At 47.2% G+C, this 13,567-nt stretch overlaps 1 protein-coding gene across 6 annotated transcripts in view; it reads left to right on the forward strand.

Annotated features, from left to right (window-relative positions):
• The first annotated feature begins 3,339 nt into the window (after positions 1-3,339).
• Positions 3,340-13,567, forward strand: part of LOC113033098 (zinc finger MIZ domain-containing protein 2-like) — a 17,756-nt gene continuing 7,528 nt past the window's right edge. Inside the window, exons 1-9 of one of the 6 annotated variants that reach the window (XM_026186451.1) lie at positions 3,340-4,299; positions 9,344-9,420; positions 10,808-10,922; positions 11,344-11,552; positions 11,751-11,910; positions 12,256-12,498; positions 12,588-12,741; positions 13,142-13,263; positions 13,345-13,434. In XM_026186451.1, coding sequence (XP_026042236.1) covers positions 9,371-9,420; positions 10,808-10,922; positions 11,344-11,552; positions 11,751-11,910; positions 12,256-12,498; positions 12,588-12,741; positions 13,142-13,263; positions 13,345-13,434 — 1,143 coding nt within the window. In that variant the 5' untranslated portion in view covers positions 3,340-4,299; positions 9,344-9,370. The other 5 variants (XM_026186450.1, XM_026186456.1, XM_026186453.1 and 2 more) reach the window with 5 other exon arrangements.

A 13,567-nucleotide genomic window follows, 5' to 3' on the forward strand; every position in this document is an offset into this window, starting at 1 on the left:
CTGTCATTTTTTTTGATTAGTACATCATGAAAAACATCTGAAAATGGTGAAATTTTGAATGGACTCTGGTCGTTTTTTAATAATTCAGTTCAACACTTAATGACATGCTGCGTTTTAGCCAGGAATGTGTTTTTATTCCCAGAAGTCAAATGCAGATGCTTTACCTGATTTTACTGATATTTAACAAAAGGGGGGGGGAAAAGTTTAATTTTATACCATTGGAAGGACCAGAGGATGAGTCTAAAAATGGTCAAAAATTTGATGAAGTCTGTTACTGTTTAGTGAAAGACTGTTGGCTTTAAATAATTCACTCTTATGCCAGAAATATGATTTTTATTGCGTGAAGATGGAAGGTTCTGGAAGAAAAGTTTGGTAAGTGGACTTTTACTCGTATTTGATCTGATTCACATGCAGGAAGTTTCTGAAGGGCCAAAAACAGCAAACAAACTGGAACTAAACTGTGCTAATTTGGGTAAATTCTGAATGAAGTCTGGTGCTGTTTGCTTGGTCAGGAGTTTTGAAATATTTGAGTCTTATTTATACTCAAAGACAAACCTGAACAAGGTGAAAGTGCCACGGGCTGGTCAAAATGGTGCACTGCAGCGTGTCAGGAACATCAGTGGTTTCAGTTTTGGTCTCTCCCACGGTAGCTTTGCATAAGTTTAAATTCAAAACAAGCTGTTTTAGCTCCTCCCTCTTCGAGGCCAGCCTCATTCTCAGATGACCATTCAGATCAAAATCCAAATTCATTTTAAAATCACATTTCAAAACAAAGTTGATCAAAGAAACAAAAGGTTACACACAAATTGCAAAAACACAAGTGATGATATAACAGCCTGAATTCATAAGCTCTCACGACAAGTTCAAAGGCAAAGAATAAAAATGTGAACATGGAGCAGCGACTCATTCTTAAGTGTAGGCTTTGGAACAGAGGAGTAGCTGGGCAGCATATCTCTGTGACCTTGAAGGACATTTAAAAAAACAAAATCTTAAAATCGATCCTAAAAAGCACAGGAAGCCAGAATGGAGGAGGCTACAGCTTACGGGTTCAGGTAAGAGGGCACCATGTTGGACTGAGTGAAAGGGAAGGCCTGATATTTACCAACGTAAAGGGCATAACAACAGTCAAGTGAAGCTGTAATGAAATAATGATAACTTAAAATTATTTAAAGATGAGGGCCTGACCTTGGAAGTCTCAACAGGTAAACACCTGATTTCACAACAGAATGAATCTGATTGTCCACTGCCTACTGGTGTTGGCCAGAGGGGCCGATGGCGCGATATGGCAGCCTGGCTTCTGTCAGTCTGCCCCAGGGCAGCTGTGGCTACAACTGTAGCTGCCTCCACCAGTGTGTGAATGTGAGAGTGAATGAATAGTGGAATTGTAAAGCGCTTTGGGTGCCTTGAAAAGCGCTATATAAATCCACTCCATTATTATTATTATTAGTGTTAGGTCAAAGTCCATTTTCACACGAAGGTCCAACTGCTGGAGCAACTTTGTCAAAGTATCACAACCTCAGTCTGACTGTCATAAAAGGTTTGGCCTTAATTTTTTACAGTTTAATCAGTTGCCATCATTTCTTTTATGGAGCAAATAGATTTGGTAATCATCAGAAGTGAAATGAGATGATGTATCTTTCAGAAATGATCCTAGAGGGAGAGAAAACATTGGGCTCCAGAATGGAGCCTTGTGGGACTCCGTAGAGGAGCAGTGCTCAGCCTAAACCACTCTCGAGCTGCGCCCTCTCTGTGACATCATGCTGGTCCACAAGTAGAAAAAAATGATTTCAGTTCAGATTTCAAACGTCACAAATCTCTCATATCTCAAAACTCGCTCTCTCTCTTTTTCTACTGTCTCTCGCTCTCACTGTCACTCCTAAAACTTCTCTCTCTTCCTAAACAACCAAATGTCATGTTGCCATATCATTTTTGATTGGTTGATGTGGTGCATTTTTCCACCAACACAAAAAGGCAGGTTTTTGTTTTGCTTATATGTCACCTTGTTGCTTTGTCATCTTGAAGTGGTCATGTGATTGGCTTACCACGACTACTTTATTCTTGCAATTGTTTTGACCCCTTAGCAACAGGTGTTGTGCCAGAAAGTGATCGTCGGGCAGAAAGTGATTGCTCCACTCATGGGAGCCTGCGCAGCTGCTTAAAGCTGTAGCGCCCAGATTACTGACATGCAGTAAGCTGGACACAGCTTCAACCGTCTGTTTGTTGAAAAACAGTAACGTGATCACACCGCCTTTTCCTGTCAGTAACTGTAATGGCGTTGTAACAATAGAAATAGTAATTAGTTAGATTACTCGTTACTGAAAAGCTGTTACTTGTAACGCTGTTATTCCTATCCGGTTGTTCAGTGATGACGCGACGAATCCTACTTCCGGGTCTAAAGTAGTCTGCGTTTAATATGGCTTTTGTGTTGTTAACATGTTTAATGTTATGTATTTTCTTCTATTTGATCTCAAAAAGCTCCTAAAACAGTCAGTGATCACTGTTGACCTCCCTCGGCTTTTATTACCACTAATCATTTATTTAAGCTCAGTTTTTAAAACCTTAGGATGTAACTACAGCCCAGCCCATGCAGCAGTATATGAATGACTAACCTCGTATTGTGGATGGATTATCTCAGTTGTTCTCCTGGCTGAAGTTTGGTCCTTTTACAGCATCCTGCCATGTGATTACATTTGTTCCTGACCACCGAGAACACTCACGTTAACTTTTATCGAGTGGAAAAAAGTTAGCTTGTTTATAATATGCTAACATAGCTGTGTCGCTAGCGGTCACGTAGCACATCATTATATAGCAGCTAGCCCAACTTCAGTAACCCTACAAACGTCACTGCTGTGTAGTTTTCTGTCTTCATTTATGCTGGAAGTGATAGCAGAGCTGTACGTTTTAATTTGTTTCCAAAACCCCGCAGTCAGGACATGCTATATTGTATTTAGATAGAAGCTAGCGAGCTAACTCCCTGCTAACTTCTAACTCCGTTAAATGTCATAAATTCCGTTTTCATGGATGCCTGGATGTTAAACTCAATTGTTACACCTGGTAGAGCAGAACGCTGATCATTTTATTAAAGATGAAAGACTTTAGACAGTTTTTCAACTCTCAGTAATGCCATAGTGATCGTTTGATATATGGACCTGCAGTGGAGTTTAGGTCCAGACACGGCTAGTGACGTCAGACTGAACAACCAGATTACTGCAGATAGCACGCTGCCCCCTGGTGGTGAATGTTTGTTACGTAATGAGGAGCGAAATCTACCTAAGTACCTTCAAAGTGATCCACCTTAATTCAGTTCTCATTCCTTGCATCCATTTCGCTTTGTTTCAGTGTCTCACCTTGGGATGTGCCTCCCTGCAGATTCCTCAGTAGCATTTATCTCATTCTGCCAATCCTGATTGGCTGATGATCACAACGACCATGTTGGGCAGACATTCACCTTTAAATAGCCTGCGCTATTACATAGTCGTTTTTCAAGATAAGCAACTCTTTACGCTTCTGAGCATATCTCAGCTTTCTTTGGCTGAGATATGCTAGCTAAGCCTTCTTAGGCTAACTAGCTTAACTTTCCACAGCCAGGAGCGTTAGCATTATTTCCCGTCACTGGGCACTAGCTACCTCTGCCCGTCTCTCCTATCTGCACGGTTTAGCACACCAGCTAACGCCGTTGTCCTTTGGCAAAGGCTAGCAAACCAGCTAACTTGCATCCCTCATCATTAGCATCCCAGCTAGTGAAGATGACATCTTTCCCTCACAGCAGAGGAAGCGTAGACTCCGAGAATGACTCTGTATACGTGGCAACAAAATCTCGAGCAAGGACACACTGGGTCTTCTTGTGTTGCCTCGGGCTGGAACATGCCCAGGTATTCTGAGGAATATGCCGGGAGGCGCATCCCATAGTGTGACATCTGCTACTCTGAGAACCGGGGTTACTGAAGTAACCTAAAGCTTTACGCTCCAGTGATATCTGCATTAGTACTTTTACTTTTGGGATGATTCAAAACGTTTATACCCAGTGGAGTTAGCTCACAGCATCTCGATGGCCCTTGGGGTTAGGTTCTAGTTTTATGTGTAGGAAGAAGGTCTCAGGTTCAAATCCCGGGGACAGGTACAGAGTGAGCACACCAACATGAAGCTCAGGCTGTGTTTCAAATCAAATTTGTGTTTTGCTCTTTACTTCATTTTAAAACCCTGATTCAGACACCACACCTGGGCACACCTGAGGACTGAAACTGTCTGAGATCTAATGACTCGGGTCTGTCTGCTGCTCCTCACTGTTCAACCACACAGGTGAGTCTCAAGGATTACATCCTCTCTCTCGCCTGTCTATGTGAACGTCTCTCTCTCTCTTTCCTGTCTGTGTGAACGTCTCTCTCTCTCTCTCTCTCTCTCTGTGTGTGAACGTCTCTCTCTCTCTCTGTCTGTGTGAACGTCTCTCTCTCTCTCTCTCTCTCTCTCTCTCTCTCTGTCTGTGTGAACGTCTCTCTCTCTCTACTGTTTAACCTGATGGCCAGCAGCGATCAGTGATACAGACGAACCGAACTGTAACGGCTCCGTAGAGCAGTTAAGCCCACTGGATCTGCTCTCTTCTCCCGTGTGAACCTTCCTGGATCTACGGGGTATGGTGTCACCTCCTGAAGCCGGACAATCGGACGCTGAGGCCGGCGGCAGGCAGCGTTAGCTGACCGAGCTGCGGGCTTTGAATTTCGGCCTCACTGTCAGGATTATATCGGGACTTTTTTGCCGGGTATTCGGAGTATTACTGGGGGAATAGCCTGGCCGTGGACACTTCGGGAAGGTTCGGTTCTTAATGCCCCGGAGGCTCCGAGAAGAGCAGACTGCGGAGCCCCGGAACAGGGCTCGGACACCGGGGGAGTGCGAAGGTAGGGCAGGCTGCGGGGAGGAACCGTGTACCCGCTCTTAGTATACGTGTGTGTGTACGTGACAGGTGCGGGGCCGGGGATTATCGATGACTGGATGAGTTTCGGGCTGATCGGTTTGCAGGTACACTACACCGAACACCAGGTGAGTGTTTTGTGTTGGAGGAAGAGGTTAGCATGTCGTTAGCTGTTAGCCTTGCAGCATTCCATTGTCACAGACAACATGCTAGCTGAGTAACAAGGATGGAAACGGTAAAAAAAAAAATCTGCCAAATTAAAAATATCGGAAGTCATCTGCGCCCTCATTCCGCATCCAATGTAATAACAGTACTCAGTGAAATGAGCCCTGCTGTTTACACGCAGGGGACTGCTGTTGGTGTGTTAGCATGCTAATGCTAGCCAGTGCTGCTACTAGCTTTAGCCGGAGGAGCCCCACTTCCCGGCTGCTGTAGCAGGAGCTGCCTGCTAGTTAGCGCGTTAGCATCAGCTCCCCCTCCTCCCCCTGGTTGCAACACCGCTAGGAATCTCAAAATGTCTTCTGACACTCATTTTGTTTCCATCTGTGCGGTCAGACGGAGGCAGCAGGCGGTGGCAGAGAAGTGTGACGGACACAGCACCGCCCGGCTCGGCACGACACAGCAACTTATATTAGACTTAACCCATTTATCAGGCGCATGCGTGGGCGGCGTGCACGCGGGCAGACTGAAACCGATTTACAGCGTTTACTGTGAAAAAAACACATCACGGGCCGCTGTGACGGTGCACCAGTGACATGTTCACGAGCAGGGGACGCTGTTTAACCACAGCACTCTGATACTCCATCAGCCCAGCACGACACGGGCTCCAGTTCTCCTACACTGGTGGAGGAGAAGGTTTTAAACTTGCACCAACTGAGCTGCCTGCAGTTCTGCCAGCATCCAGCAGGGGCAGCAGGGAGTCAGTCCCCATAGACTTCTGTGTTTAAACTTGGAGCAGAAACAAACATGTTTACGGCCGGATACACAAACTGTTTGGTCTCATAACACCTGTACGGGGGAGCATGTTGTTACAACTCACCTGTTTAAGTTGTATTAAGCCTTAAAGGTTCTATTTTAGGGGCGTGGCCTCTTTGACTGACAGGTGGATGGTGACACCTGTAGTTGCTAGCTTCTCCTGAACGGGACCTCTGGGCCTGTTTGTGCTGGTGGAGCATGTATAATGACGTCATGTGGCCAATACCATGGCTGCTGTGAGGTCACTGTACTAACAGGCTGAGCTCCAAGTTTACCGAGTGAAACTCTGGGATTTTGTCTAATTAGCAGGTGTGTGTGTGTGTGTGTGTGAGGGAGCTGCTGATCGATACACATTTAACACATCTTTAAAAATTATGCGTGTTTAGCTTTAATCGTGATTTATCTCTGAGGTATGGGGCAGGTAGTGTGGAGCTCAGGTGAGTCAGCTGCTGGGAGAAACAGGTGTGCACACACAGGGTTACCTGATTGGTTGATGGACAGGTGCGGAGTTCAGGTGTTGGTAGACTTTAAACTTTCCACTCATGTGTAAATCATTTCCTTTTTCCTGCTTTCTGTTTACCTGAAACAACCTGCTTGTTGCCTCGAGCTGAGTCCTTAATGTTTGTGCATGACACGCTTAGTGGGCGGAGCTGAACTGGTGGAATGCAGGACGCTGCCTGTCAGAAATCTTCACACCAAAGTCCACCTGCTAATCAGGGACACGCCCACTGAGGGTGACTGCAGGTGTGCTTTGAGTGCTCAGCTGTTCGTGTGCAGGGACAGAAACACTCTTGTTTTCACTGAGGTGCAGTTTGTGTTCGTTTCATAGCAGCCAGAGTTCAGCAGGTGAGTGTGACGACTGCAGCAAGCTGATCCACAGGTGAAACGTTTTCTACCTGAAACTCCTCAAACGTCAGGGTCGGCCCGTGATGTGCTGCAGGTGTGTCTGTGGGTCAGAGGAACGAGGAGTCTTACCTTCTGACCGAACACCTGCCGTATTCACGTCTGCTGCACCTGGGAGGATGTCTGCCTGGTTTCAGGTGACGCTGGTTGGTCGGGCACGCTGGCCGGCTCTCGGTGTCACTGCGAATCAGGAAAGTGAACTTTAAATAAGAAGAAGATTCCTGATCTTTCAGACTTTAAAAGGTTACATCTGTAAATAAATGAGCAGCAGGACTGCGTCTGATTGGTGACGTGTTTTAGCTGAGTGGTAAATGGCCTGTATTTGTAAACCACTTAGTCCCTGTGGACCAATAAGCTCTTTACGCTACATCCACACAGTGGTGATGGCAGCTACATTGTAGCCACGGCTGCCCAGCTGACAGAGGCGAGGCTGCCGGACACTGGCGCCACCGGGCGCTCTGACCGACAACAGTAGGCAACGGGTCAAGCGTCTTGCCCAAGGACACTACGACAGACTGTCCGAGCCGGGGCTCAAACCGGCAACCTTCCAATTACAAGGCGAACTCTCAACTCTTCAGCCACGATCGCCCCAGGAAGGAACGCCGCGTCCTGATAAACGCTGTTTTGTGGAGTGCGTGGAGTCAGCGTACTCACAGCCATCAGGTTATTAATGACCCGTTTGTGTTCCAGCCTCGTTCCTGTTTCGCTCTCAGAGTCACGGCAGCTTTTTAATGTCAGTTTGTGAGCAGAGAAGAAGAGTTTGTGATGTCAGCAGCTCGTCATGTGACAGAGTGGCTGTGAAACAGTGTTTGTTGAGTTTCCTCCTCTGACCTCGTCAAACCTCAGATTGTGACTCGGGTCACCCATCAGGCTGCTGCTGGTTCTGAAACGACTGAATCTGTGCTTCCTGCTGATCCTACTGATGTTTGAGACGAACTGAAACTCGTCACCAGATCGCGTGACACTCCTGCCGACGCTCCCACTGCAGCGTTAGAACGTTTTCGTTTCACGGTGTGAAACCTCCTCCGCCTTCACACTACAAACACACCTGCAGCGGGCTCTCCTCATGGGAGGAGACTTGGATCCTTGTTTTTTTGTTTTGCCTCATTGTCTGATTTGTCATAACTTCTCCGTTTTGTGGTAAGCTTTTCTTTGGCTGTCACTTCTTCACGCTGACCTGTCTTATTTGGCTCAGCAGAACTAAAATATATGTCCTGCTGCTTTTACACACACTCACATAACGCTCAGCGATCAACCTCTCAGATGTTTAAGCTGCGGGAGATTTCACTTGTCACGTTTGAACAGTAAGCTAATGAGTGATAAGACGACGTCAGAGGAATTGGTGCACAATTAATCGTCACTGACCAATCAGTGTCACATATTGACAGTGGCTCATCGATGCCAGTGACATAATTACTCAGCTACATTGGCGAAAGCATTGACATATATTTTCCTTGGTAGCCCGACTGGAAAAATTGCTAGCCCCGGGATGTCGAGCTAGCGATTTTGCGAGCCCTGATATGTATTGTCAGATTAATATGATATATTACAGCAGTGAGCTTGAACTCTGTGTCAAAGATTCAAGTTGCAGTTATTTATATTTCCTGTCACCTTAAATCTTCACTCAAACACAAGCATCTGTGACAGTGTGTATATAGATGTTTTATATATAAGAGACAAATATTGTTCTTTTAATATGTTGGCATTACTAAATTTGGCTCAATGCTTACATATATGTGTAAAAGCAAATGTAGGAGCTGTGATAACTGTGTCTGATAGAATGAAGAGTAGACTGATATATGAAATATTCCTTTATTGGGTGAGAAAATCAGACCATGTCATAACTGCTGTAAGTCACACAGAACAGACATCAGAGCCTTAAACAGGCTGACGTCTGCTAAATGGGTCAAACTGGGCAGAAAGTCTACAAACACATAACATCCTTATAGAATATGATGTAACACTATAGATCAACTTAGCTCAGAATATATAAAGCATATAAACAGTTACAGCAATATGATGCAACACACACAGCAGCTACTGATCCAAAATACTCAAAGCTTCATAGAACTGAAACCAACATTTATTTTAGCTCCATTCTGCTGTTCTTCATTATTAAACATTCACACACAAATAAGTGAGATAATATTCACTACTTACTTTTAAAAGTTTACTTTGCAGCCGCCCTGCTTCAGCCGTCCACTGTTTTTTTGGGGGGGGTTTTTTGGCAAAATTATCCACACCCACCGCCGCGCTATGAAGTCTGGGATATGTTGGGCCATAAAGGATACACCGACCCATCCTTAAAATTCAGGGAAACGAAGGACGCCTTTGAATCGTTGCGTCGCTGTGACGTAATCAGCCTTTAAGGCTGCAGACCCTGAATAGGGATACAACCAGTGCATGCAGGTTTCTTTAAACGGGAGGATTTTTGAATGGACTTTGGTGGAGAAATTTCAGCGCAGTGTCATGGTCTGTGTGTAGAGAGACTGATGGGAAATGTAGTTTGCACCAAAGTCTGAATCAGCTGATTGGAGACGATGTCTGTCTGTCTTTCAGAACGCTGTCTGATTGACTCCGCCCACCATGAACCCTCTAAACCAGATGAAGGCTGGACTAGCCAACAACCCACACAGGTACACACACACACACACACACACACACACACACACACACACACACACACACAGCTGTCATCTTTACACACGTTTACTTTTACTCTAATATTTTTGTCCTGAAACAATCGAGTCAGATTTCAGTGGATTCACTTTAAATTGATAAATCATGAATTTGACTCCGATCCCAAAAATCTACAAAATAAACTGACAAAAGCTTCTTCAGCTCATAATTATACACATTTTTATATATATATATATATATATATATATATATATATATATATATATATATATATATATATATATTAGGGCTGCCACAAACGATTATTTTGATAGTCGACTAGTCACCGATTATTTTTGCGATTAGTCGACTAATCAGATCATCATCCATTGGAGTAAAACGTGCAGCTTATTGCACCAGCAGCATCTGCTCTTATATAACTATCATTAGCTTACAGCTTTAAGTGTTTAAGGTCTGTGCTAACTAAAAATAAAGACAAGATGATAGTTTATTCAATTTTAATGAAATTTGCAGATTGTTTCGGTGAAGTTTAATAAACTCCTTGCTATCTAAAATATAACAGGACACCGGAGTAAATTCTCCAGCATCTCACACTTCTGATGATCAGCTGTCTGCTTGATGTTTATTCAGCTGTGTAAAAACTATAACTTTAATCTCAGACAAACTGATTTACTCAGGAACAAATAAAATACTAAAAAAAGCCAAACAATAACATTTTAAGTTATCTAAGTGACTCATATATCATGTTTAACCTGAGTAGCGAAAGACGGCGGTGGGTTTGAAAACGATTTGCGGGGAGTCCGGTGTTCTCACGGCTCTAGTGACCTAGCCCCCGGCTAGCTATCGAGCTAGTGGGTAACAGACGTCTCCGAAAACGTCGGAGCGCTTTTGAAAATATGTGGTGTCCTGATAAACTGAGCAGATATTTGAGGTTTACACAGCTACATTCTCGGCTGAAAATATGTTAAACGTTTATTTTGTGACCCAGAAAGAATAATAAGAGTAATATTAAAACTAACTAGCTGCCGCCATTGTTGGAAACTAAGCTGGGCCGCGCTATGAATTCTGGGACACAGCTGCTTCTTCTTCTTCTTCTTCGGGGTTTAACGGTAGCTGACATCCTTGTACATGCAGTGCTGCCATCTTCTGTTTCAGTCCGTTATTACACTCTTAAATCCTGCTACTTATTCCTGCGTCTTTTGTGATCTTACAAAGCTTCAAACGACGCGTCGACTATTAAATCAGTCGTCGACGATTTTGATAGTCGACGTAATCGTGACTAGTCGACTAATCGTGGCAGCCCTAATATATATATATATATATATTTGTGCTGCTGTGTAAGACTGCATAATTGTTTTACTCATGGACCCGCCCCCCCCACAGTGACGGCTCGTACCCCTACGACCCCTCCAGCTGGCAGCAGCCCACCAATCAGCCCACAGGATCGCTCTCCGTGGTCACAACTGTCTGGGGAGTCACCAACCCCTCGGCCAGCCAGGTATGACATCACCAAGCAGAAGGATGTGACATTATCGATCATTTGTGGGGCGATCGTGGCTCAAGAGTTGGCCACATCTTGTAATCGGAAGGTTGCCGGTTCGAGCCCCGGCTCGGACAGTCTCGGTCGTTGTGTCCTTGACTTGACCCGTTGCCTACTGGTGGTGGTCAGAGGGCCCGGTGGCGCCAGTGTCCGGCAGCCTCGCCTCTGTCAGTGCGCCCCAGGGTGGCTGTGGCTACAATGTAGCTGCCATCACCAGTGTGTGAATGGGTGGATGTGTGAATGGGTGGATGTAGTGTAAAGCGCTGTACAAATACAGGCATTTGCCTTTTTTCTTCTTTTTTTTCTTTTTTTTTTTTACCATTTTTAATTACTCAACGTCACTTCCTGTCTGATGAACGTTTACTTCTGTTCTCATCAGGGTCTTGGTGGAGGCGTGATGGGGCCCGGGGCCAACCCAGGCGGGGGTCCTATGATGCAGGGCCCCGGGGGGTCGGGCATGGCCGGCGGGCCCGGAGGCTACATGGGCCAGCAGGGCTATGGAGAGCCCAGCAAAGGCTACATGACCCAGGGCATGTACGGCCGTACGGGCGGGGCCTACACAGGAGGACCGGGCGGGTACACAGGGAGGTGGGTGTCTGCTTCAGCGTCACGTTGTAGCCAACGGTAGCATCAGAAACTGAAATAAACTGACCTGCTGCTCCGGTTTCTGTCCTGAGGGCGGATGCTTGGGTGCAGCTCACTAAGCTCCGCCCTCTCATCCAGATATCGAGGGGTCTTATCTGTCCCACGTCAGGTGGTGATGTCAGTGATGTCGTTTGTTTGCAGCTATCCGTCGAACCCCGGAGGCTCCCGAGGCTCCGCTGACTTCACTCAGGCTGCCGCTGCCGCCGCCGTTGCTGCTGCTGCTGCCACGGCAACCGCCACTGCTACAGCAACCGTCGCCGCCATCCAGGAGAAACAAAACCAGGAGATGAACTATGGACAGGTGAGCAGAAGCATGAGGTCACTGGGCGCCTGTGTGCTGCCCACCTGGGTTAGAGCTCCCTCTGCTGGTCCACTCGTGCAGGTGAATAAACAGAAAAACACTGTCACAGAAACGCTGTGGGAGGGACGAGGTCTCAAAGAGAGGTGGAGGTGTGTTTGGTGACGGGGTCGAGTTTAAACCTGAGGTCGGTGCTGGCGGCACCGGAGCACGACGCCTCTGCTCCAGCACAGTCCAGATTTGTCCTCTGTCAGCAGACAACCAGTATTTCCTCACTTTTAGCCGAGCTTGTGCTGAGGACACCTGTTTGATGACATCACTGATAAATTTGTCGTGGTTTTTTCCCAGATGGGTGGTCCAGCCTACAATAACCAGTTCATGGCCCACTCCGGCCCCCGCGGCCCTCCTGGCATGGCTCCTGGAGGTATGGGCCCAGGTCCAGGCCCCACCAGAGGTCCCCCTTCAATGGGCCCCATGTACGGACCAGGAGGGGGCCCGCAGAGGGTCCCCCAGCACCCAAACTACGGCCCTGGACCACAGCAGGGACACCTGAGGCCCCCGCAGGGCCTCAAACGACCATACAGCTCAGAGGTGAGGCTCGGGAGTCCGTGCTGCTGACCCTCAGGTTACTGTGTCAGTGAGTGAATTCACACCTGTGTCCACACCTTTCCCGCCCTCAGTCCTTCCCGGGAATGTCCCAGCAGTACGGCGTTCCCGTAGGTTCCAGTGTGAACGTCATGCCGGGTCCCGGAGGTGGCGGTGGATCCATGCCTGGTTCAGCTGGAGGCGGTCACGGTGGCCCCTACTCGGGCCCCAACATGCAGTACCACCCAGGTAGGACGCTGTTGGTTTCACAGGTCAGTCTAACGAGAACCCACCCCTGCCAGTCCTGACAGGACAGGAAGTGACCTCAGCCTGGTCAGGTTTGTAAGGCTGGTCTGACGACAGGTGTGAACCGTGTGCAGGTGCTGGGTCCTCGTACCTGCCCACGCCACAGTAAAGCTCACAGGGAACGCTGGAGCAGAACGGGCCTGGGAAGTGTTTGTTTTCTTTGGTGTTGTTTTACATGGTTCCTGAAGTTTAACGTCACATGACGCCATCAAACAGGATTAACTGCACCCTGTCTGCAGGTGTTTCCAGGTGGTGTGAGGTGGAGGTTTCACCACAGCTGATGATGGAAAGCAGACCTCGTGTTCTGATTATTCAGGTGTGCTTTCTCCTCGTCTTCCTGCAGGTCCCGCTGGTCCAGGTCCCGCCCCACCACGGTCTGGCTCCTCCCCCTCCTATCAGAGCCATAAAATGCCCCTCCCACCTCAGTACCCCCCCTCTGGACCCCCCAGTTCGCAGTACTACAAGGTGAGCAGCTATAACGGTGTTGTTGGAGCGATGGAGTCCTGAGTGCCATCACCTGTTGATTAACAGCTGATGTTTGTGCAGCAGGACCAGTTTAACGGGCAGGGCGGCTTAAACACTCTGACAGCAGGGGGCGCCGGAGGAGTGTACAACTCCTTCAACCAGCCATCAGGGGTAAGGAGCGCGCACACACGTGTGTCTGTGTTCGTTGCGAGTGTTTGCCTGATTTGGCTCCTCCCTCTTTAACACAGCTTTCTTCTTATTAGTAATGAGTGGGTGGGGCTTTTATCCCCGCCTCTGTGACGTC

The sequence above is a fragment of the Astatotilapia calliptera genome, chromosome 12 (genome assembly GCF_900246225.1).
Source record: "Astatotilapia calliptera chromosome 12, fAstCal1.2, whole genome shotgun sequence".
Classification (NCBI taxonomy): Eukaryota; Metazoa; Chordata; class Actinopteri; order Cichliformes; family Cichlidae; genus Astatotilapia; species Astatotilapia calliptera.